Source organism: Polyodon spathula, chromosome 6, assembly GCF_017654505.1.
Source record: "Polyodon spathula isolate WHYD16114869_AA chromosome 6, ASM1765450v1, whole genome shotgun sequence".
Taxonomy (NCBI): Eukaryota; Metazoa; Chordata; class Actinopteri; order Acipenseriformes; family Polyodontidae; genus Polyodon; species Polyodon spathula.
In genome coordinates this window covers 62,992,866-63,017,865 of record NC_054539.1, presented here as the reverse complement: position 1 = coordinate 63,017,865, position 25,000 = coordinate 62,992,866, and the positions used below count along the sequence as shown (strand labels likewise).

Genomic DNA, 25,000 nt, shown 5'->3' with positions numbered 1-25,000 from the left:
CTACCGCTACTGTTACATTGTCAGCAAAACAGCCAAAGTAAACAAAATAGTGCTGGTTCACAAACACCTCCATAACAAGAAATATAGTAATTCAAATACATTTAAAATTCTGAGAAGCAGCACCTCAATTCTGTTGCTGATACAAGGCTGATGGATAAACAGTGCCACCTAGTGGGTATCTTTCATTGTCATTTAGGTAGTTACAAGGGAGTTGTGTTGGTTACCACAGTATTTTACATGAACTGGTAATTAATTTAAGTTTGTTAATTTATTTAATACTTGACACAGACCGTGTAGCAGGTAAATGGGTACCTGTTTAGTTAGCTTTTCTTTGGAACCCAATAAAGACAAAACAAAACAAAAAAACAACAATTTTTTAAACATTTATTGAAGCAAGTTTGTTTCACAGGAAAAAGAACACGAAGAAAGAAGCATGCATCCACTGTTTTCCCAATCCTGGTTCATTTCTCCATGCACTTGTTTTGTAAATGACCTGCTTACTTTTAGTTTTTTTCAATTTATGCATCATTTAAATCAAATTCCATTCCCCCCAAAAAGGCATCAAACATGAAACAAAAGGCAACAAAGAACAAACATGTCATACACACAAAAAGGCTGAATACTTCTGATGAAAGTGCAAAAGATCCCTCACAGTACCATAATCTGAAAATATTAAAATACAAAATGAAAACCACAAAATGTGAAAAAAAGAAAGAAATTAAACAGTATTATTAAAATGTTAAAACACGGATTGTCTTAAGAATATTTTCATTATTAATACAAACGTCACTAGGAGAGGACATTTTCTTAAATACTTAATGATCAGCATTCAGGCAATGTTAATATTATACGATCATTTGCTAAGACATCAAAAATAGATTGAAAGAGGAACAAGGATCTTAGAAATATCTGCGCTTCCATTCTGGCTTTCTTGTTCACACAACTTTCACATTTTATTTCATTTTATAATTTGTATTATTAAGAAAACTCATCTCTATAAATGTTGGATTTCAAAGATTACAGAATATCCCTAGTCTCTAAAAAGATATTGCAAGGTTAAAACAAGAAGCTGGTTCAGACGGAGTATAATCTACAATGAGGCAGGCTCTTCAAGCAGGCATGTAGGGAGGTGGGGGCTCCTTCTCTGGCATCTTAACAGCCATCTCATAGGTGGGAAGAACATACTGTAAATCATAAAACAAAAATCAGGACATGCATTGAACAACGTATTAAGATACCAGCTGAGAGGATGTTTTTTTTTTTTTTCATTTAAGTATCTCACACTAAGCCTGAAGGTAAAGAATTTTTCAGGTTAACTTAAGTAGTATCAGGTCTACAAAGTTGTTAGTTACTTGATCTACAGATCTGGTAAGATTATGGGTATTGTGAGGATTTTAAAAAGGTAAGGGCATTTAACCAGGACATGTCACGTGACCACATTTACATACATTGCAAACTAGTGGATTTTCTAAGGCTATTCGGGGTAAATATCAAAAGTAGGCAATTATACTGTTGTACTGGCAACAAAACATATGATTTTACTATCGGTATACCTGAGGGGGAGCTTCAAACGCAGGGTAAACGGCAATCTCTGGCAAGTTCCTGTTGTTGATGTACTTATAGCAGTTCCAAACACAGTTAATCAGGTAGGCCTGCAAGATATGACATAAACAGGCTTTAATGACTAACCAAACTGGTTACTCAATATGTTGAGATGGGATCACAAACAATACAGAGCAATAATTTCCCATGAATTACAGTGCTGCTTGAAAGTATGTGAACTACTTGGGGTGGTCTTTCTTCTCATATATTTTAGACAAAAAACCTTATAAATCCTTCATCTAAATCTAAATTTCTGATGCGGATAACCTGAACAGACACACACAAAAATTAAGATATGTTTTCATTATCTATTTAACAAACCATGTTTATGTAACAAACTCAAAAGTCCTTGTGTGCAGAAGTAAGTGAACCTTTTAATTCAAATCATTTGTGGCACCTCCTTTAGCAGCGATGACTTCAACCAAATGTTTCCTGTAGTTACTAATCACTCTCTCATATCTTCCATGAGGAATTTTTGCCCATTCCTCATTACAAAACTGCTGCAGCTGCTTCAGATTTGAGGGCTTTCTTGAATGAACAGACCGCTTCAGGTCTTGCCACAACAGTTCTATTTGGTTGAGGTCTGGACTTTGACTTGGCCAATCCAAAACTTTTTTCCCTCTTAATCCATATTTTTTTGATTTGCTGGAATGCTTAGGATCGTTGCCTTGCTGCAATACCCATTTTCGGCACAACTTCAACTGACGGATGGATGGCCTGACGTTCTCCTCCAGAATGTTTTGTTATAACTCTGAATTCATGTTCCCTCAATGATGGTAAGTCGTCCAGGGCCACAGGCAGAAAAGCAGCCCCAAACCATGACACTCCCACCACCATGTTTGACAGTTGGGATAATGTTATTTTGGTGGTGGGCAGGTTTGGTTTTCGCTAATTAGGATTGCTAATCATTGTTGTAAAATGTGAATATTTTTTCTATAAAATCAGCATTACAGGAGAGGCCTTGGACTCAATGGGATCTTATTTGATAAAATATTATGGGGAAAAGCTTGCAAGTAAACATGCCAGGCACATGTTAACGAGAATTGTCTTTTAAAAGCCCTTTACAAAAAAATGTAGCACAACTGCAGTATCTTGAAGCATACATTTCTTTTTAAACCACTACCTTTAGGATGATGAGAAAAGCAAACAACACCAAGACGAAAAGCAGCAGGCAGCTGGAGTCCAGAGAGAGCATGTTATCCTTGTAAGGGAAGTCAGGCTATAATACAAACAAAGACATTCATTAACTAAGGTAGGTGTCAAATGCAATGCCTGTTTTTTATTATTATTATTATTATTATTATTATTATTATTATTATTATTATTATTATTAGGGTCAAACTTTATTTTGCGTCTTATGTAGATTCCCAAGCAGATGCACTAAACATGTGCCCAGTGTAGTCTCAGGGAACAATTGCAAGAGTCATTTGGCCCGTTTTAATGATCTAAATAGCAACTGATATGAATACTGCTGCCTTAAAATGTATAAACTTGGTTTTAATAAGTGGGCCAATAAATTACACATTGGTAACACCTTCAGAATTAAAATAAATTAAGAGTTAAAGGACTGTTTACATGATCAAAGTATACACTATTTATATAACCATGCATATATGAAGTCTGCAGCTTAAATGGTTTCAGAACTTCTACCAACTACTGTTTCACAGAAATGATGAACAGGTTCACATACCAGCTGGTCTAGGTAGTCCTTAATCCTAGGAAGGTAGGTAAGGGAGCTAATGGCCACAAGACAACTGAGGGCAAAATCAAACAACTGGTAGCAGAAGAAAGGAATCAACCATCCGTCATGATGCTGAGGGGAAAAAAAAAACACATTACAATAACTGACTTATGAGGGTATAACAAATTATTAAACCAATTGATCACTGAAAGAGTAGTTTGTTTGGTAACACTTTATTCCAATTGGCTTGTACAAATGACCAAGAACCCTTCTTCTAACTATATTCAACTCAACAAATAAATATGAAGCAATAAAAAGGGAGAAAATGTAAAGTTTAGAAACGACCTCGGTCAGACTTTCTGCTGATCACAGAAAAACAAGAGGAAGAAAAAAATGATATTCCAACACTATGAAGAGACCAGATCCCTATCATAAATCAAAGCAGATGATTAATTTACTGTGTGTGGCTATTTCCACAAGCAATCTTAAAAAAAAAAAAAAAAAAAAAAAAAAGCTAACGCTGCATTTTAAATGTAAGCACAGGCATGAAGTGATTGATGATGCTTGCAACTTGACGTTCATGTGTATAATCCTGTATTTTCACTGTTTTGTACTTCTATGCAGTACTGTATTATTTTCTTAACAAGCATTATCTCATTTCCAATTTTGTTTGATAAAAATAAACAAAATTCCCCAAATGCTCCTTTATTACATGTATTGCTTTTTATTTGCAAATGTATTGCCTCATGTATGTATTGCCTTATTTTTTCAGGTTCCTCAGTCCTAAATAAAATACACAGAAATGATAGTATGGTTCAAGATTAAGACATGTATTCAAATATTAGTTAATTTGCAAAACCTTAACCTGTCATGAATATATGCAACATTGTATAAAGTAGAAAAGCACCCCAGAAGTAAGAATATGTTGTACCTTACTTTACCCCAGTGGATTAATTACAAAACAAAACTGTAATGCAGTAATTACAGTTAAAACAAACAAACAAAACAAAAATCTTGTCATGTCTTAGCAATAAACAAAGTGGCCAGACACATTTTCGTTAAGCAATACTTTAATTAGCACTTCAAAAAAACCTTTTGTGAAAAAGGGGGTGTTGTACAATAAAAAAAAAAAAGAACTTATGTTATTACATGCCACATAATAAAACCTGGATATAGAAAATGTATAAACAAATAGAGATCACTCACAGTAATGGCTCCATACACCATCATGGCACTGATGGTGAACATCAGCAAAGAAATTGCAAACCCAACACAGGCATTTTCTACAAAAAAAAAAAAAAAAAAAAAAAAAAACTAACTAAATTAAATTCAACACAAAAAGACAAAAACAGCAATTAATGTATTTAAAACATTTCTGTGACATCATCCTTTCATTGATTCATTCTACAAATCTAACTAAAAGTGGCTTTTTAAATCGGGCAGATTTATTGTTGATTAACAAAGACAGTCAGTGCTACGAATCCAGAGAAAACTGGATTCGTTAATGTAACCACAGTGAGTCTGAACAATTCAACAGAAAAGCAAATACTATTTTACTATGCAACAATCACTTCAACAATTAGTTCATTAGCAGAACAGATTCAAAAATTAACACTTAGAAAAGGGCTTACGATTTCAGTTTACCACTTAATATTGTTTGTTAACAATAGGGTAATTATACATTAAACAAAGTAAACATTTTTTTCATAATTGTGAAAGCTTTTTTAAATTTACAGTATAACTGATCACATATTCAGGTCTATACACAGTTCTTAAACTTCCCACAGACAGCTATTGTCTTTGAAACCTGTCCCTTTATACCTGCCTGGCTTGATAAATTATGAACAGGTGTATTAGTTTAACTAACTGCCAGTCAATCAGTGTTGTCTTAGATAACTATGGCATTCTGGGAAATGTAGTTTTTCATTCCTCTAAAACAGCAATTTTTTTTTTTTTTTTTTAAAAAGGAACAAAAGCAATTTCAGCATCACTTTGTAAACCTCCACTAGTTACACAGACATTCATTCCTGGCTTTAACCACTGTTCAAGCTTACAGCCCACTTATGTATGTCTTGAAAATCGATTGCTTGCTATGAAATTTAGGTCTGCATCTGTTTAGGTTCAGCAAAACGATCAATAACTTTACTCTCCGTTCCTGGTTCAATTGCCTTAGTTTTTTGCATTTTTATTTCCGCTTTCATGTTCTACATCTAAAACATAGTCTCACTACAGTACTATCTTCACTTAGACACTTGTCAGTGTAAGTGGGATTTCAAACTTAAAAAAACTAAGAGGAACTCATGCAATGTGAGAGACAAACATTAACTGTTTGAACTAAGCGTAACAAAGGAGCGAAAACCAAATCAATTACCAAATTAATAATCAACTGAATCTTGTTATGGAACAAGTACCAATTAGGTAAAATGTTTTAAGTGGGATAGACAACTCAAAGTGTTGAATGGGTTGATTCAACAATTATCATTTATCCCATACTGAATGCATTGAAACACAGAATAAACACTAGATTTTTTTTTTATTATTTTAAAATGAGTGAATATTCTACTGAAGTAGAAACTACAATACAATTATTTAAATGGATGAGGTTCAGATATATTATATAGCTACATTATATTCGAGGGCTAAAGGGTAAGTGATTTGTGAACTGCACCCAGATTGAATTGCACATGGTGTACACAAGACTTAACCTTTTAAGTGCCACTGATGGCTAATTATTATATATATATATATATATATATATATATATATATATATATATATATATATATATATATATATATATATATTATTTATATATTATATAATATATATAGTTATATATATTCAATCATTAAATTAAGTTGTAAAATTCTACTGTACAATGCAAAAATATATACAGAGCAAGACATTTGGGACAAAAGCAATTATCTTGATAAGATTGTTAAAAATCTAACACATCCAACAGGATCTAAAAGCTACCATGATTTACACAACAGGTTTATAAAGTTATGAAAATCCAACAGTGGTGAGTTTGTAATGTACCTTTGTCTGTAAACAAACAAACGACCAATTTTAATATAAAACAGCTGTAGTATTTTACTAATTTACTGTAGAACAACTCAATGACAACCCCACAATTAATTGTTATCAGTCTAGCCTAGTCTATAAAGGTTACTTTTTTTTTTTATTCCAAATAATATTTTGTTTAGTGTAATGCTGAATCAGAAGTACTTGGATTACCTTTCACTGCTAGGGCTTTTGGAACCCTCTGTCTCTAAAGAAAACATACAAAAACTATACTTTTTTTTTTTTTTTTTTCAGTACAATCTGGGTATATCTGGTTAACAAACTAAATTTTCTATGGAAATACCTGGAAAAGTTATTTCTTAACATGGTAAGACAAATTGTATGTGTATCAAATTACCAATAAGTGGACTATATATGAAGAAAAAAAGTTAACAGTTCTGTTTCTGTCACGGCTGCTTAAACTATTATTATTATTATTATTATTATGGGCATTTAAAAATGATATATTTTCTAAAACTAGATAACTAGATAAATACAAAATTCAAACTAAATGACATTATTGTGAGCACAGGCATGTGGTCCCAGACTGTCTCTTTGCTGCTGTAGGAACCGGGCAGCATACCTGTTGGTCATGGTGACCATCTGCTCAAACAGGTTAACAGTGAGGAAAAGCTGGAAATACTGCAGAGAGGTGAAGCCAGCAGTATCCTCCTTCGGACCTGGAGTACCATGTTAGTTTTGATCACATGACGTACCTTTAAACTATTTTGAGCCAATTCTGCTTCCTAATTAAACTCATTAAAAGCTGTATCTTGATTGAGCCAGAATCGACTTATTTTTATTTCATACAGAGGTGACAAACTACGTTAATTGCTCATCCCTGATCATAATTACATTTCATTCTTGCAGTCACCTAGTCTTTCATTGTGCTTTTGTTATTTACCCTCGTTTAACAGAGTTGTCCCGACAGATTTTCGTTTCAGCATGAAATACCCAATACGGAGCACACACCAATAGCATGTCCATCATTTAAAATCTCCTTGATTTGTAGCAAAAAAAAAAAAAATGAAACCCAGTTTGTCATGAATAGTTTTCTCTTTATTAGAATGCAAAGACAGCATAACTACTACTAATTAAAATTAAAAGCGGGGTAAACATCTGGAATTTAAAAAATGAAAAGTTCAAGCCCTAATTAAAAATAACTTTAAAAAAGTAAATGGTATTTAAAAAAAGGAAAATATTTCAAACATTTTTCTTTTGGTGTTTTAAAGTCCCCATCACAATTTAATGGAATATTTATAAGTCTGACAGTTCAACTAAAAGTTAAATTGTGTGCATGTTATCTTTTACTCTGGTGCATTGGGTTGGTTTATGGATGCTGTTTGAACATCAAAACTATAATGCAGCACTCTGCTCTGGCAAAGTAAACCCATTCTCAGCCTCAGAACCTTGAGGACTGGGTGGAGGTTTCACAAGTTGGCACTGATCTTGTTACCCCAACGTATTATATAATATAATTTAAAAAAATCTACTTGCATGTCTAGCTAATAATCTCCATTATAATGACCTTAATGAAATATACTGGAAAAAATGATTATACGAAAGGGCTCTTTAAAATAATACTTGAAACAAAATATTACACAATAGTGTTATATCAGTGCTTGTATTGCTTGTTAAACGGGACGCGTTCTTGCAGAGCTCCACACATCACTATGATCTCGATACAGCACGGTAATCCAATGGACCCTTTTTGATAAACCAAGAAATTATGGCAAAAAACTACAGTTTACTGCAAAGTTTGTTCTGCTTAGTAAAGAAAACTAGGGTGTTTGGATGTAAAGAGATATATAATGACTAATGTTCAAAATGGTAAGCAAGAAACTAAACATTACAGCATATCCGAGTAAAGGTGAAATGTGCACAAAACCAAGGTATGCAAAACAAACATTTTCATACCCCATCAACATTTACTTTATCATGCAATGATTTGCCTGATCTGTGCAATCTTGGCTGTGTATAGTTGTATTCTGATCTCACCGTTGTAGGTATGCGTTAAAATATTTAAATTTGAAAACAGCAGTTTTATGGTGGTTGAGCAATAACTTATGAACTTATCAGCTATTGTGTGTTCTAGTTTCATTTAGAGTTTAAAAGGTAGTAAAGTGTCAAACCTTTTTAAATTTTGCTTAATTGTTTAAACGTTGTCAAAAATGTGCAGTTCAAATATTAACAAGAGGGTGCCTGCAAATAATGGCTGCTCAGAAGTTTTTTTCCTTGTCTATTTCCAACCATTGTTACATGGCATCATTGTCACTGGATATTATGAAAAGATAACACTGTTAATTACTGAGATGATTGCAACTGACATGCAACCAATTTCAATTGTGGAGGATACCAGGATTCAACAAGTTAATGTCTTTTGGGGATCCAGATTACAGAATGGCGTGCTGATCTTTGTTTTTGTTGTTTTTTTTAGTTTGCACCCTATACCAAGGGAGAAGCCAGTTTAGTTTGCAACTGCTATTCTGGGACTGAGACTCAAGTAATATTTAACAGGTTTTTTTTTTGTTGTTTTTTTTAAAAGGAGAGAAGACTGCATCCATTTTATATAATTTTTTTTTGTCTTCTTTTTTTCCCCTAATATGTTTAGCTTTTATTTTTGGAAAATATGTCCACCCTAGCTAAATACGCCGATGTAGGATAAGTTAATTCTGCAAGACAAATAATGTGCCTAGCAAAGCTGTACCCCATTACATATGTTCTGGCCTTTCACTACTGATGGCCATTGGTGGCCAAACACTGCTGTAATATACATTCATTTACACACATTTTAAATGTCACCTACCTGCCATCCTATCTGCCATCCTATCGGAGACAAAGTAATGTTCAATGACTTCATACTGCAGGTCAACAGTAGGTACATTATCGGGATGAGTCACTGCCACTGTCAGGATAATGCCCATCAACAGGTTTACCACCTGTAAAGAAACAGTCACTTGTATTACAATGACAAAAACACACTGTAAACATGTTAAATCGGTATAGATTTTTAGGAATTTTTTTTTTGATTGTCCCATCGACAAATGTAAGGCAGACCACAACAAAAAAACAAAACCAATTGTCTGCAACACAAGATTATGTATGATTGTGAGCTTTTAGTTCTCTTTTAAATGTCCAACTGACCATATAAAAGACTGATGAATACACAGTGAATCAGGTTAGCCAATAGAGGGTGTATTTATTTATTGACACAAAAAAAAATGTTTGAAAACTTGAAAATAAAAGGCTAACACCTCATTCAGAACACACTCAAGGGGAATAGAACTGTATACCATGAACAATCATTCAGTAAGTTCTGTTTATACTACAAGTGTATATTTAAAATAAACAGCAATAAAATGTGTACTTTATATTAAATCAATTAATGCAGGGATTATTTTACTTGGCAGATCTTTACTTTCATTGTCAACAGACTATGCTTCAACGCAGATTCATTTCAAACCCTGTTTATGCCTTCTTCGCAACAGTCTTTAGTAGAACATGAGCGCAGCCTGTCAATTTACATCCTCTCTGCGGTTTCCTACCGTTATCGATATTAATGACAGGGCTACAGACTGTTTGGATTCGTCAGACGCAGGCAGACAGGTAACTGGCATTTCTTGAAATCTGAGTCCAAATCAAAACAATAGAAATTTGAAATGATTTCAGATATTTTTTTGTTTTAAAAACATGTAAAGGTGGCAGTATTGTTTGAACTACCGACACGCAGCTCTGTCCTGAATTTCAGCAGCACACCACTGGATTGGAATGCAATTGGAAAGACACATTCAAAACTAGTCCCGGTAACCATGTTATCACACTCCAGTGAGATAACAAAAATATATCCCATGCTAGATATACCACTCTTGAGGTATAAACACACATACAGTATACACACAACGGTACAGAATATATATGCAAATGTGAAGTAGTACACTACAGACATGTAGCACTTAGGTTTCTTCCTAAAGAACAGCACTGTAAACCACACTGCTTGCATGGCTCAAGGCGACAGGCACTTTTAACAAGGGATGCACAGCTTGTGTTTTTTGAGGTGGATTCCGATTACCAATATTCCATATCAGTAAATGGCAGATAATAATACAATTGTAAACTATCACTTAAATTTGTAAATTGACCATTTACTTAAGCTTTAAAATCAGAAAACATCACAAACTCTACATTTTGACAGATGTGAACTTTGCAAAACACTGCTCAATCAATGCATAATACACATGCACTAATAGGTGGTATGATAGTGGTATTTGGGGTTGCACTAGACTAAAACCTGCATTTTATAAATCTGCAAATGGTATTCCACTATTCATGGCAGACACTTTTATCCAGTCAGCTTACAACAACGTCTCACCCTGAGCACAAGGAGCTTAAACAACTTGCTCAAGGTCACACAGTGAGCGAGCTGGGATTTGAACCGGGAATTAAAGAAAGTTTTCTTTAACCACTGGACCACACAGCCTCTGGCATTAAAAAGCTTGTTTAATACTGATAATAAAAAAAAGACAAGCACTCATATGTTTATTTTGAAATATTTTGGCACAATGTGCATTAAACATATTCATGTCCAACACCCAAAGATCCTTGTGTAGATTTTTTTTTAAAACTGCAGTTAAAAATGTAAAATCTTGTAGAGTATTACTACATTGCATGTATGAAGGCCTATTTATTATTTACAAAAATCCAAGAAACACAGATGAAGAACTAGGGCCTATATGAAAAAAAAACTGGAAAGTCCCAATCATACAAACTGTGATTATCAGAACATTTACTATTACCCAGTGTTAACATGGCTAAATGTTTGCAACACAAAACAAGTTAGAAATAAAATTGCACTTTCTACCGCAAGCCGTCACACCCCCTCGACAGTTTGCTCTGACCAATGCGAGTTTGCTTGATTGATGGGGACACCTACAGTCACAGGATGGCAATTTGCAGAGCATGGATTGGATTAAAAATTTGACCCTGATGTTGAACTTTAAAGTATAACAATGATTTGAGACTGAGCTTCCATGGGCAGATGACAATAATAACAAGAACAACAATAATAATGTGAAACTGATTGCAGATTATGGTATTTTATTAATAAATCAGCTCCAATTCCAATCTGATGATCGGCACATCTCTAGTTTCAGCTGTGGGTTTGTGCTGCACATTGTCTACTTGAAAAGGAAAACGAAACTCGTACAGTAAATATTTTTATTCATGTCACTTGATTTGAATTTCAGGAAAGCCAAACACATATACAACATGCTGAACTATTACCATTCATCCCACAACAAAATAACCCCCCTGCTTGGATGTGCAGTCGCCTGCGGAATGCACATCTTCATCCCAGTACTGCACTCAGCAGACTGAAACTGCAATTTGAGTGGCAAGACACAAGAGGTATGTTGCTACAGTTCACTAGTTCCCAGCATCTCCAAAGATCTTTAGCTACTACCCCTGCATAGATGCCAGCACACACGAATAAAGGAAGCATCAGCTTTGATCATACAAAATACTGTTAAAATACATTTACCGATATGAAGCAGTTGTCCTACAGACAGCTAAGTTGGAAGAACACATTTTTACTTTCCCGGGCAATCAGACAAGCCTTAAATCCAACCCTGTAAAATAGATAGTCTACATGCCAATCAACGAAGGCTCTACCATCTAGTATTTGTCTGCAATGGAAGCTATGCATTCCAAGTCCAAAGGCGAAGACACAAAAGTCAAGTTCAACCTGCAGGAGGCAGAGCCTTCATCAATGGAGTACTAGGATTTTAAAATTTTTATGTGGCTGTAAAACAGATTGCCTGGAGTGTGACTTAATTATTGAAGAAAACTAATGAAATTAAGCATTGCTATGATTTCAGAAAAAAATAGATACTAGAGCCAGGGAATCGTTCAAGTACAAGCATTTTATAGATTGTGTGACTGTGCACAGGCTCTGCACATGGGGCTGCACGTGTGTGTGGGTGCGTATGTGAGTTGAGGTTTACATGGTGGTGGCATTCTGCGATTCTATAAATGTGAGAGTGACTGGTTGATTGAGTAAGTGGGCGAAGCAGGCGACTGGCGATTTTACCTCTATAGAGAGTGCTGCTCGATGCTGCTCATGAACTTTATAGTTTTAACTCACTGTATAATTGAATACTAAAATCAATGAAGGACAATCTTACTACATCACTTAGAAGTACAAATGCTCCGGTAAACATAAATAAAAATCACAATACTCACACGCTGACTTTTTTAGTTTTATTTCCCTTTTAAAAAATGACCATTTCAGAAATCATCTCACACGTTTTGAAACTGGTAAAAATGTAATCTGCACATTAGTAGAAAATACACATTTGGTGTAACTGAAGATGACATACCATGTCCATTATTTCTGTAAAAGGGAGCTAAAAGAAATTGGATTATCTATACGAGGAATGTGCGATAGTTTTGCTGTAATTCACATGATCATGTATGAGTCAATACCATTAAATATCATAAAGGAATCGTAAACACGTTTCAATGCTACCTGCCTTTAATGAAGCTATAATTAGCCATTTTAAATGAAGGCCCTTTCTTAATTGAATTATATTTTCTGACAACGAAGAAAAGAGCTCAGAACTAATTTACTAGCTATACAATCCTAAAGGAAATTGATCACTGTGCTGTGTAAAGGATGTAGTCACTACACTACACACCCTTAGTTTCATAAAGACATTCTATCTGTACACACGCCTTTTTAAATCTTGCAACTAACACTGCAGAAGTAGAAAATAAACAACTGAGAGGATTAATTACGTGTTTACATTAAAAGGGATGCTATTTAAATTACAAATCAGGTAACAGCAGTGAACTGGTTTTAGAGTAACGAGTCAGTCAACAAGCCTTTATCAGTGTTTCATATTTTATCCTGGTTATTACAATGCCAATAAAACGCTAAACTTAATTTGTGGATTATTCTCAAATGACATTGCTGGACTTACTGAACTGTTTCATATTTTGTATTGTTATTGTATATGCCAGCAATAAGCGAAACAGGCCTTTTCAAAACATCTTTATTTGTAGACAACTACTGTGTTAGTGGAAGACTAAATATGATTCTCACAACTGTGCTGGACATTGTTTTTCAAACTGTTGTAATAATGCTTAGGTTTTCCTGCTTATTTTAATGTCAGCAATGACCCAAGTGACGTCTATAAACATTTACAGACTGCTTTACTTGCTATTATAGCAACAAGTCAAACTGAAAAAAAAAAAAAAAAAAAAATTAGTGGTAATGTTTATTAAATTTACTTATTTTAACTACCAACATTATATTTATGTTCAAATAACATATTTAATTATTAATAAGTGGTAATAAATGGAATTGGCCATTTTTGAAAAATGGAATTTGGTATTCCCAAGAATGGAACAATTAGTAGCCCAAAAGATGGTTACAATTGAAGGCAGTGCAGATGCCAGTGTTTTATGCAGTAGTATCAAGCAATTTTATGCAGACCACCAGTTAAGCATGTAGTCTATATCGATGATAACATCCAACAGTGCTGCATAGGATCAGAGGATGATTAAAAATCAGAGGCAGAGACACAATAAATGTCTTGTTTAAATTTCAAGTAAATTGCAAAATTGTTGAGACACTTGTGTTGGAATATTGTTTCAAAATTGTATGATGCAACAAAAAATATATTAAAAGGGTCAATGCGTGGCCGAAGGTTTCTCACTGATAAGTGGGAAATGGAGAGTCAGTTTGTGCCGTCCAAAGAGTCATAGATTTTGCCAATCTCCCTTGCGACAAGGCAAAAATTTTAGTTATTAAATAATAAAATTTACTAATAGCAATAGTTTGTATGTCTGACTGGCAGCAGTAGGGAAAAAAGAAGACCAAAAAATAAACAAAATGGAAGCAATCAAAAAATCAGCCGTAACAAAAACTGTTGTATGCTTACATGCTAGGGCTTGTGCTGATTTGTCCCGAGACGCACCAAAAATCTTTTGCGATCCACGTATTGGCCACTACTAATCTAGGTATTGGCCACTACTAATCTAGCGCGAAGGATGAAATAGAAATGGTGGAAATGACAAATGACTGCTTCCTAACACAATTTGTGAAGGCACCCACTAGAGGGGAGGCATGCCTTGATTTAGTCTTTTCAAATAACGAAGATAGAATAACTAAAACAGAGGTCAGAGAACCACTGGCAAACTCAGACCACAACATGGTCTCATTTGAAGTGTTTTTTAAAACCCAAAAGTAATGACTAAAGCTAAGGTTTACAATTTTAGAAAAGCAAACTATGAAGGTATGAAACAGAGACTAACAGAAGTAGATTGGAGTAAAATAGAGAAAACACCCACAGAAGAAGGATGGTTGTTCTTCAAAAACGTAGTACTAGAGGCGCAAAACAATTATATCCCTAAAGTAGACAAATCTAAATGTAAAACTAAATTGCCAAAATGGTTTAATAGATCAATTAAAAAAAATATTCAGCGAAAAAAGGCACTTTACAGAGCATTAAAAAAGGACCAAAAAGAAAGTACACAGAAAGAGTACACAGAACTGCAAACGCAAGTCAAAAAGGAAGTTAGAAAGGCCAAGAGAGAAATAGAAATGAACATTGCTAAGGGAGCTAAAACCAATTCCAAAATGTTTTTCCAATATTACAACAGCAAGAGAACATTCAAAGAGGAGATTAAATGTTTAAGAGATACAAATGGCAAAATCGTAGATGAAGAAAAAAAAATAGCAAATATGTTAAATGATTACTTTTCACAAGTTTTTACAAAGGAAGATACTGACAACATGCCCCACATGTCATCCAGTTCCTATCCAGTTTTAAATAACTTTAGCATAACTGAGGCAGAAGTGTTAAAGGGACTAGGAGCTCTTAAAATAAACAAATCCCCTGGGCCGGATGAGATCCTCCCAGTAGTACTCAAAGAAATGAAAGAAGTAATTTACAAACCGCTAACCAAGATCATGCAGCAGTCTCTTGACACAGGAGTGGTACCGACAGACTGGAAAATTGCAAACGTAATACCGATCCACAAAAAGGGAAACAAAACTGAACCAGGTAACTACAGACCAGTAAGCCTGACTTCTATTATATGCAAACTTATGGAAACTATAATAAGATCCAAAATGGAAAATTACCTATATGGTAACAGGGTCCTGGGAGACAGTCAACATGGTTTTAGGAAAGGGAGATCGTGTCTAACTAACTTGCTTGATTTTTTTTGAGGATGCAACATCGATAATGGATAATTGCAAAGCATATGACATGGTTTATTTAGATTTCCAGAAAGCTTTTGACAAAGTCCCGCACAAAAGATTAATTCTCAAACTGAACGCAGTTGGGATTCAAGGAAACACATGTACATGGATTAGGGAGTGGTTAACATGTAGAAAACAGAAAGTACTGATTAGAGGAAAAACCTCAGAATGGAGTGTGGTAACCAGCGGTGTACCACAGGGATCAGTATTAGGTCCTCTGCTATTCCTAATCTACATTAATGATTTAGATTCTGGTATAGTAAGCAAACTTGTTAAATTTGCAGATGACACAAAAATAGGAGGAGTGGCAAACACTGTTGCAGCAGCAAAGGTCATTCAAAATGATCTAGACAAGATTCAGAACTGGGCAGACAAATTGGCAAATGACATTTAATAGAGAAAAGTGTAAGGTACTGCACGCAGGAAATAAAAATGTACATTATAAATATCATATGGGAGATATTGAAATTGGAGAAGGAATCTATGAAAAAGACCTAGGAGTTTTTGTTGACTCAGAAATGTCTTCATCTAGGCAATGTGGGGAAGCTATAAAAAAGGCTAACAAGATACTCGGATACATTGTGAAAAGTGTTGAATTTAAATCAAGGGAAGTAATGTTAAAACTGTACAATGCACTTGTAAGACCTCATCTTGAATATTGTGTGCAGTTCTGGTCACCTCGCTATAAAAAAGATATTGCTGCTCTAGAAAGAGTGCAAAGAAGAGCGACCAGAATTATTCCGGGCTTAAAAGGCATGTCATATGCAGACAGGCTAAAAGAATTGAATCTGTTCAGTCTTGAACAAAGAAGACTACGTGGCGACCTAATTCAAGCATTCAAAATTCTAAAAGGTATTGACAGTGTCGACGCAAGGGACTTTTTCAGCCTGAAAAAAGAAACAAGGACCAGGGGTCACAAATGGAGTTTAGAAAAAGGGGCATTCAGAACAGAAAATAGGAGACACTTTTTTACACAGAGAATTGTGAGGGTCTGGAATCAACTCCCCAGTAATGTTGTTGAAGCTGACACCCTGGGATCCTTCAAGAAGCTGCTTGATGAGATTTTGGGATCAATAAGCTACTAACAACCAAACGAGCAAGATGGGCCGAATGGCCTCCTCTCGTTTGTAAACTTTCTTATGTTCTTATGTTCTTACACTGATGCCAGCTCAGAACCTGATCGACTGAGGCCTGTGTGTGATATCACTGTTGTAACGCGTTTGATTTGCTTTGTTTCTTTTTGCATTTTTGATTCCTGAATATACTCTTATTGAATATTTGAAGACGACTGGTTGATTATTTTAAGAAGAAATTGAACCTTACACGTGTGTATTTAAACTTAACACATAAGAGAAATCTACTAGCTTCCCCATAAACTCAAATACCTGGCTTGGTTTTTATTTAGACAACAATTGCTACTGTACAATGTGACCTTCTCTGAACTCAGATTGCTACAGTACAACTCTGGAATGAGTCAGCTGTTGTTCAGCAGATTCCTACAAGAAAGGCTGAATCCACAATCATGCAAGTTGACATTCACAGATTGCCAAAGCTTTTGTATGCCCTAGTGCGGTCATAACATCAACTTTTCTTACCACCTCTTCCTCAAGAATCACTTTTTTTTTTTTTTTTTTTTTTTTTTTTTACTATCCTGGTGAAACCTTCAAAATCTTGTTTTACAGTCACAGCGTTCACATTTGGGAAGTGTTAGATATTGGAATATTTTAAATCTCCTTGGAAAGCTGGAATCAGGTTAAAAGAAAACTGAAAACAAGATATTCCAGGAATCACATGCTACAATTGTTTAAAAAATACACATTAAACTAGACTGAAATTCTTGTTGTGTAAACTTTAAGAAATAACTTTTTGGCAGGTGAACTGTAATTACACAAAGGTGAACTTGAGATAGTAAATAAGCAAAAAAACAAAGTAAACCATAAACTTGCAGAAATGACACAGCGCTAAACATTTGACTAATACACGTGACATGATCCACATTGCAAGTTTAACATATTTCATTAACACGCTACTTGATCTATTGAAATCTCGATCTGTTTTGCACTATGGCTATGCAGTACTTATGTTCCACCGCAGACGCTATTTTCGGTGATCTTAACGAGGTTGGATAACACGGTTAACGACTTAGGAATGAAAATGGATATGAGAATGGAGATTACGTCACAAAAGACTAGTTCAAGATCAGTAGTTAGCAAAGACATGGAACTCCAGGTTTTTGTCTGCACCTGGAGAAAGGCAACAATGGTCAGGGGTTTGAAGATTCATCAAGGGAGAATGAAATGCTTGAGGGAAAAGGGACAATGGCTTTGCACTGATCAGTACTTATAGGAAGTCAGTCAAGTCAGTCAAATGAAATCCAGCGACAGGAAGCAAACCACAGTTTCGCAGGATATCAGTACCCCTGTCATAGACATGAGGAGGACTTGCGTGGATACAACTAGTGATGAACCTAATGATCCTTGCGAACCCGGCCAGATGAACCAGCGTAAGAGAGAAAAGAACCTCAACGGGCACAAGCCTGGAGTTAAATGGCCAAAAGCTTGTGAGAAAACTGTGTGGGACACAGTAAACACAGATCTCTGTTTTACTTTGGAAAGGTTAAATGGAAACATTGAAAAGAAGCTGGATAAATTTGGGGACATCATCTACGTATATGGAAACGAGAGGTTTGGAATTGAAAAAAGGAAGGAAAAAGTATAAATTATTCCTGGAAAGTCTAGATGGCAGCAGGAGTCAGAGAAAGGAGGCAGTTGTGGAAGCAAAGGAGAAAAGCAGAACTAAGAAGGAGGGACTCAATCTGTTATAAAGGGTCATAAAATACAAGCTTGCAACATTGCACAGAGCTGAGAGCCTTCAGAAACGCTACAAAAAGAAAGAGCGTGTAAGAACTAACTTTTATAACGATCCATTCAAATTTGTAATATTCACCAGTGAGAAAAGTGGCACACTAAAATCATCTAAGTTTGAGCTGAAGAGATATTTGGAGGAAACACATACCGATTCAAAAAGGCAGGAGCCTATGTCAAAGGAGTTTAAGTGTGCCAAAGTCCAACTGGAAATGATATTAGTAGATTCATTCACAAAAGCACAAGGGAAGAAAATGGGCGGCAAAGAAAGCTGTGGAAGATGCTAAGGCTGCCCTTCGAATCGGAGATATTATGGGGCAAGTTCAACATGGAAAAGGAGGTCTTGGTCTCAGTTCAGCTCCTCCTACATGGCACATGGCAATCCCAGCTCAATGGAGGAAGCTGGTAGTCAATGAGGTGCAAAAACAGGAGGAGAAGATCAGGTGTGTAAAGGCCGTTTCCCAGGCCATGCAGGGAGAATGGACGAGATGGCAAAGTGAAGAACAACGCAAGATCGGCTGGCAAGACCTAAGGACAATGGAACAGGCAGTATCAGTTTCCTCATCAGATCAACAAATGATGTTCTCTCACCACTGAACCTAAACCTCTGGGTGGGAGAGGATCCCTCATGTCCTTTCTGTTCACCACCTGCAACATTAAGGCACATTTTGACAGGAGACCTAGGAGTTTTTGTTGACTCAGAAATGTCTTCATCAAGACAATGTGGGGAAGCTATAAAAAAGGCTAACAAGATGCTCGGATACATTGTGAAAAGTGTTGAATTTAAATCAAGGGAAGTAATATTAAAACTGTACAATTCACTAGTAAGACCTCATCTTGAATATTGTGTGCAGTTCTGGTCACCTCGCTATAAAAAAGATATTGCTGCTCTAGAAAGAGTGCAAAGAAGAGCAACCAGAATTATTCCGGGCTTAAAAGGTATGTCATATGCAGACAGGCTAAAAGAATTGAATCTGTTCAGTCTTGAACAAAGAAGACTACGTGGCGACCTAATTCAAGCATTCAAAATTCTAAAAGGTATTGACAGTGTTGACCCAAGGGACTTTTTCAGCCTGAAAAAAGAAACAAGGACGAGGGGTCACAAATGGAGATTAGACAAAGGGGCATTCAGAACAGAAAATAGGAGGCACTTTTTTACACAGAGAATTGTGAGGGTCTGGAATCAACTCCCCAGTAATGTTGTTGAAGCTGACACCCTGGGATCCTTCAAGAAGCTGCTTGATGAGATTTTGGGATCAATAAGCTACTATTGGCCTCCTCGTGTTTGTAAACTTTCTTATGTTCTTAGGATGTATGGTGGGTCTTAGCCAAGGACGGTTTATTTGGCACCATGACCAGGTGCTGCGATGTTTGGCCTTAGCATTGGAAGACAAGCATAACCCGACCAATAAGTTGCCAGCAGTTCCATCAAAGCATTACACACAAAAGACAATATTCCTCCGTCCAGGAGAGCAATCACCAAGAAAAGGTGTTAAAACTAAGCCTCGCCCAGGACAACTGGAAGCTGCTAGAGACTGGAAGATCCCCGGAGCCAGCATCGCAGCCATTGTGTGTGCTGATGCGCTGGGGAGGCAAAATAAGCTGATCCTTAGAACCAGCATTACACTTCAGACAGAAGGATATCTATATCATCAGATGTAAAGCAAAGCAAATGGATGGAGCTGCAGGTGGATCACATTAGTTTACTGTAAATCTACATCTTGATTGGTGCTTATCTTGGTGAGAGCAGAGTTCAAATCTACATGAAGTTTAACATTTACTCTCATGTAATGGAAATAATTAATCTTTAATACATTTGAGCACGTTTTTGCGGTGATAAATATTTTAGGAGATCCTAATAAAAGCGCATGAAAAGATAACAAGACCACAATAAAAGCGTTTTCTTCCTGAGAGAAGTGTAAATTTAAGGCAGAGAATTCCTAACACACACTTTAAAAATACAGGGTGATTAGAAAGTAAGTTTGCCACATCAACGCACCATATCCCATATGGTAAACTTACTTTCTAAATCAACCTGTACCTTCAAAACAGGTCAAACATTTCGTTACTATAAGTTTAGTAGTAAAAAGGTAAAACCAAATTACTCCATAACTCTAGTGAAGGCTATTCTCACGTTAGTGTAATTATAAGCAAATTATTTAAAAGCATATCAGGCATCGTCTAAACATCGTCTAAAAAAAAAAAAAAAAAAAAAAAAAAAAATCAAATCAATATCAATATATGTACACCTTGCCGTACAGGCTATTTACCGGTGGTTACAATGCTGCTCATAATATTAACCGTATAAGGGTTAGACAATCGGTAGCGAGCATCGCTCGTGTGCGCATACGCATACGCTATATATATATATATATATATATATATATATATATATATATATATATATATATATTATTTGTACAATTGAAACGTACATTGTTCCTCCTAATCATTCTTAACTGATGTTAATGTTATTATTTTTCATTGTATTTGCTCATGCGCGTAACTAAAAAAAAAAAAAGCGACAGTGAGATCTCGTCAGTAGATCACAGGATACAGACAGAAGAAAACAGCGAAATCACTCACCATGCACCAGGTCCCTAGGATAATGGTTCCAGTCCTGACATGACAGCAACCACAGCACCGTGTACTGTAGAACCTGTCGCGACTCGACTTGAAAGGCATGTCATCCTCTGTTTCGTGGAAATACATTGGAAAATAATGGTTCGTCTTTCTACCTCCTAGCGTTCTGGCAACAACGCCCACGTAAACGACGTATGAACGTAATTCTAACAATAACCCAATGGCATCAGTCGCTAGAGAGGCGGGTACTGCTACATGATTGGCAGACAGCGAGACGAGTGACAGATTGAGAGACGGAACAGAATCTGGTCGTTTCTGTAGTTTTCCCTTCTGATTGGACTGTCAGAGACGAGTGGGCGTATGCATTCAACCGACAGGACGAACTGACAACACGAGCAGCAAATTGAATTCCTACAGTACAGGCCCAAGTTGCAAATAATTTTCTGGGGTAGTAGAGGGTTTAGCTGTGTGAAGTAGATTTAATTAAATGACTGAGCGCACATTTGCAGTATGACCTGAGGCTTCAGAGGTTCTCAAAATGTTTTACTGCAGTGAAAACAAAAGTTGTGTATGTAATTATATACTGTACTGTATATGATACTACAGGTTGTTATATGAAAGAGAAGTTTCCAGAATTTATTTTGCAACCTTACCAGACAGTCATGACACCAATCTGAGAACCACTGACCTAAGGCATACCCTCCAACATTTGAGAGAAGAAAAAAGGTAGACTTGTGTGGCATTAAGATTAGAGACCGAGTGGCTCATAGGGTGGTAGTGAGCAGCCTGCTTCTACAGGGGTCTGGCGACATGCCCCTCTCAGAGAGTATTTGAAATGTTAACTTTAAAATATGCAATTTCCTGCAACCTAGAAAGCACATTTTTACAGTTAGATACAACACAAATCTGTATAGGTTTCATTATGCATCACAAAACCTCACTAACAAAACCCCATCATGCTGAGAGCCTTCCCTGTCTTCTTAACCCTGTGCTCACTTGCCCTGTCCTGGCCCACACTTGATTGTTTTTAAATCAGGTGGAATAAACTAACTAACTCCAAAAGTATCCTTTTTTTATTTTATGAACTTATATCTCTTATCAAAGTGCACAAATACTCTAGCAGGAATACACGTCTGTGCCTGCATGATACAGTATAATGTATAATACGCAGTATAATACGCATTTGTATATTCTTATCAAAATACATACTGAACAGAGAATTAATGGCAGATACCATTATATATATACAAATTTGTACTATAGCTCCTTAATCTGTAGAGTTGGCATGTGATGTGAATTTCACTTAGTATAACCAGAGAATAGGAACACCATTTGGCTATAGTTAAAATAACTAAACTTTTAGTATGTAAATGTATGTATTTGTATACAGACATTGTTTGTATCTGTTCTATGATGTATAATGCATCAAAGAAAAGCCTAAAACTTCTTTTGGAACATATTCTAAAACATCAAGCATTCTATTAATTGAAAATCTGTGGGCTTAAAAAAACAAGAATTAATTATTACTTTAAAACTGTATAACTCAGATAATTGTGAATCTAAATGAGTGAGGAAGACAATGAACAGCTAAACTGCCTTAAAATAAATACATTTAAATTAAAATAGTATTACTATAAGCGGGTGTTCCCTAAGGGATAAGGGATAAATGAGATGGGTTCAGATTAAGAAATCTAAAGGTTTCAATATCTGGCACTAGCAAGAATTTGAACCTCACACCCTATAAATGCTGTAGCCTGTCGGCAAGGCAGAAGAAGCACTTTTATTGATGTCACTCACTGGCAGATTCAGAGTCCACAGCTCTGACAACTACTGTTTCCAGGAACAAAGGAGACCCAAACTGGCAGGTCCAGACCCTTTTTATTCCCTCGGTCCCGCCCCCTTATATGCAAATGCAATTAGCCCTACCCTTGAGCCTGACCCAATCAGAACAAACATTTTAACAGCCAATCACATCAAAGCAAGCCACAGCAACAGTACAACTGGGTGAATGTTACAATATTTTTCTTAAAATCTCAATTCAGTTTTTAATCTCCAGCACCCAACGTGTAATAATGTTAAGAATTCTTACATTACATATTTATCCGTGCAGTAATGGAACAAGCCTTGAACGTGGTTCTGGGTGCTACTGCTCCAGCTTGGAAATGAGCCAAACAAATTCTATAATATCTTTGAATGGACTGTCTCTACTAATATCTTTGCTGTCTACTAATTATCTGTCTAGCAGGTAGTACCGTGGGGATGTGACGCCAGCACCGCATGCCTCTAGTGGCCTAGCAGGACCGTGCAGGGGAAAAAAAAAAGGCTTCAGATGAAGCTCAAAATTTGGTAAACACAATCAATTTGTGGGGATTTGGTAGCAAATTTAGTGTATTGACTGAAGTTATTTGAAAGAACTAAGATGATTAAGTGGAGTGAAGGTACCCATGACTATAGACAACAGTTACTTTACCTATAGGCTTTGATAGTGCCACAAAATTTATCTAAAAAATGTTAATCGCAAAAATTAACTGTTAAATTTTAGAGCTTTTACTACATTTCATCTCATGGACAGGACAGAATCTGCAACAGCAGTGTATCACACACTATCCGTTATACTCCTCTCCTGCTTTAACCTTGGCGATTGGCTTCAGCCAATCTATGAGATCTCGGGTTTCAGCTCCAATGTAACAGTGTGAAGGCTGGGCTTCACTCATTAATACTAAAGTTAATGAGTTAATAATAATAATAATAATAATAATAATAATAATAATAATATAATAACAATAATAATAATAATAATAATAACAAGTTTCAACCAGCATTAGAAAAGGATATTAAGCATAAAGAAAAGCACTTTGAAGTACCTATATTAAAAGTTCAATCTTTGTGCCAAAGAGAAGGAGAGTAGCCACATTCATTCATACTCGCTCTAAACATTGCTTCCTTACTGAGTTCATCAAACCTCTAAGGGTCTGTTCATAGGCATTTAGGTATTGCTGCTTGAGGGATACATAAAGTTTATAACTTTTCTAAAATAATAAAGAAAATAAAATATAACAATATTTGTAATACAATGTAGACGGTAATATTTAGCTATGTGAGGGTATTTATATATAAAAAAAAAGCAAAATCTGAATGCTTTCAATGAAAAATTTACTCCAAGCTGTAATTAAATATAAAGTGTATGACTGTAAAATTATACCAAATAGAAAACATGCAATAGCAGTATAACAAATAGCACAACATATATATATATATATAAAAATCTGGAACATGTCCTTTCTCTTCTGTAGTACTGCTTTTTTTATCTTGCTCAAATACAGAGCAAAGTGGGAACATTACAAGCCTGTGATCTTTTTTTTTGCATTTGCATTTGCAGTACACAGTATTGCACTAAGCAATTCCAATCATCTCAGAGCACAGTCACATATTGAAGCCATTGATTCTTGAAGCGATTACAGAGGTGACACTTGCTACTCAATCATTTCACTACAGTTGATTGTAGTAATGCACACGTAGGTGGCACAGCAAAGCTCATGGCTCAGTTTCAGACACCTGGACCCCCAGATTCATCTGCTCAAAAAAACCAAAAAACTAAATACATTTAATGACAAATGTTTCAACAAGGTTTGTTTTTTTCATAAAACATTAAGAATTCTAGTCAAACGTTTGTCACTGAATGTATTTAGTCTTATGTAATATTTATTTTAAAAAAGTTAGAAACAATGATTTTGTATACAGACAAACGTTTAATCTATGAATATTATAGATACTTATACGTCATACTGATATATATATATAATATATATATATATATATATATATATATATATATATATATATATATATATATATATATATATATTATATAATACACACACACACACACACACACACACACACACAACATTGCTTTTTTTATTTCTGTATTAATTTCTCCTA

At 35.4% G+C, this 25,000-nt stretch overlaps 1 protein-coding gene across 1 annotated transcript; it reads right to left on the bottom strand.

The window, feature by feature from the left end:
- Positions 1-367: 367 nt before the first annotated feature.
- Positions 368-21,249, bottom strand: LOC121317448 (lysosomal-associated transmembrane protein 4A). The gene is made up of 7 exons (XM_041253401.1): positions 21,062-21,249; positions 9,153-9,285; positions 4,490-4,566; positions 3,293-3,415; positions 2,726-2,821; positions 1,554-1,652; positions 368-1,184 (listed from the first exon to the last, which is right to left on the bottom strand). Exons 1-7 carry the CDS (start codon positions 21,185-21,187, stop codon positions 1,110-1,112), a joined length of 729 nt encoding a protein of 242 aa, XP_041109335.1. The 5' UTR covers positions 21,188-21,249; the 3' UTR covers positions 368-1,109.
- Between the last annotated feature and the right edge of the window lie 3,751 nt (positions 21,250-25,000).

What these genes read in the sequence shown, in the direction of transcription:
- LOC121317448 (XM_041253401.1), bottom strand. Translation starts at nt 21,187, where the DNA reads ATGTATTTCCACGAAACAGAGGATGACATGCCTTTCAAGTCGAGTCGC. An exon ending in AGGACTACCTAGACCAGCTG is followed by an intron (nt 2,822 to 3,292) that starts GTATGTGAACCT and finishes TTTGTATTATAG; the next exon opens with CCTGACTTCCCTTACAAGGA. An exon ending in CGTTTGAAGCTCCCCCTCAG is followed by an intron (nt 1,185 to 1,553) that starts GTATACCGATAG and finishes TATGATTTACAG; the next exon opens with TATGTTCTTCCCACCTATGA.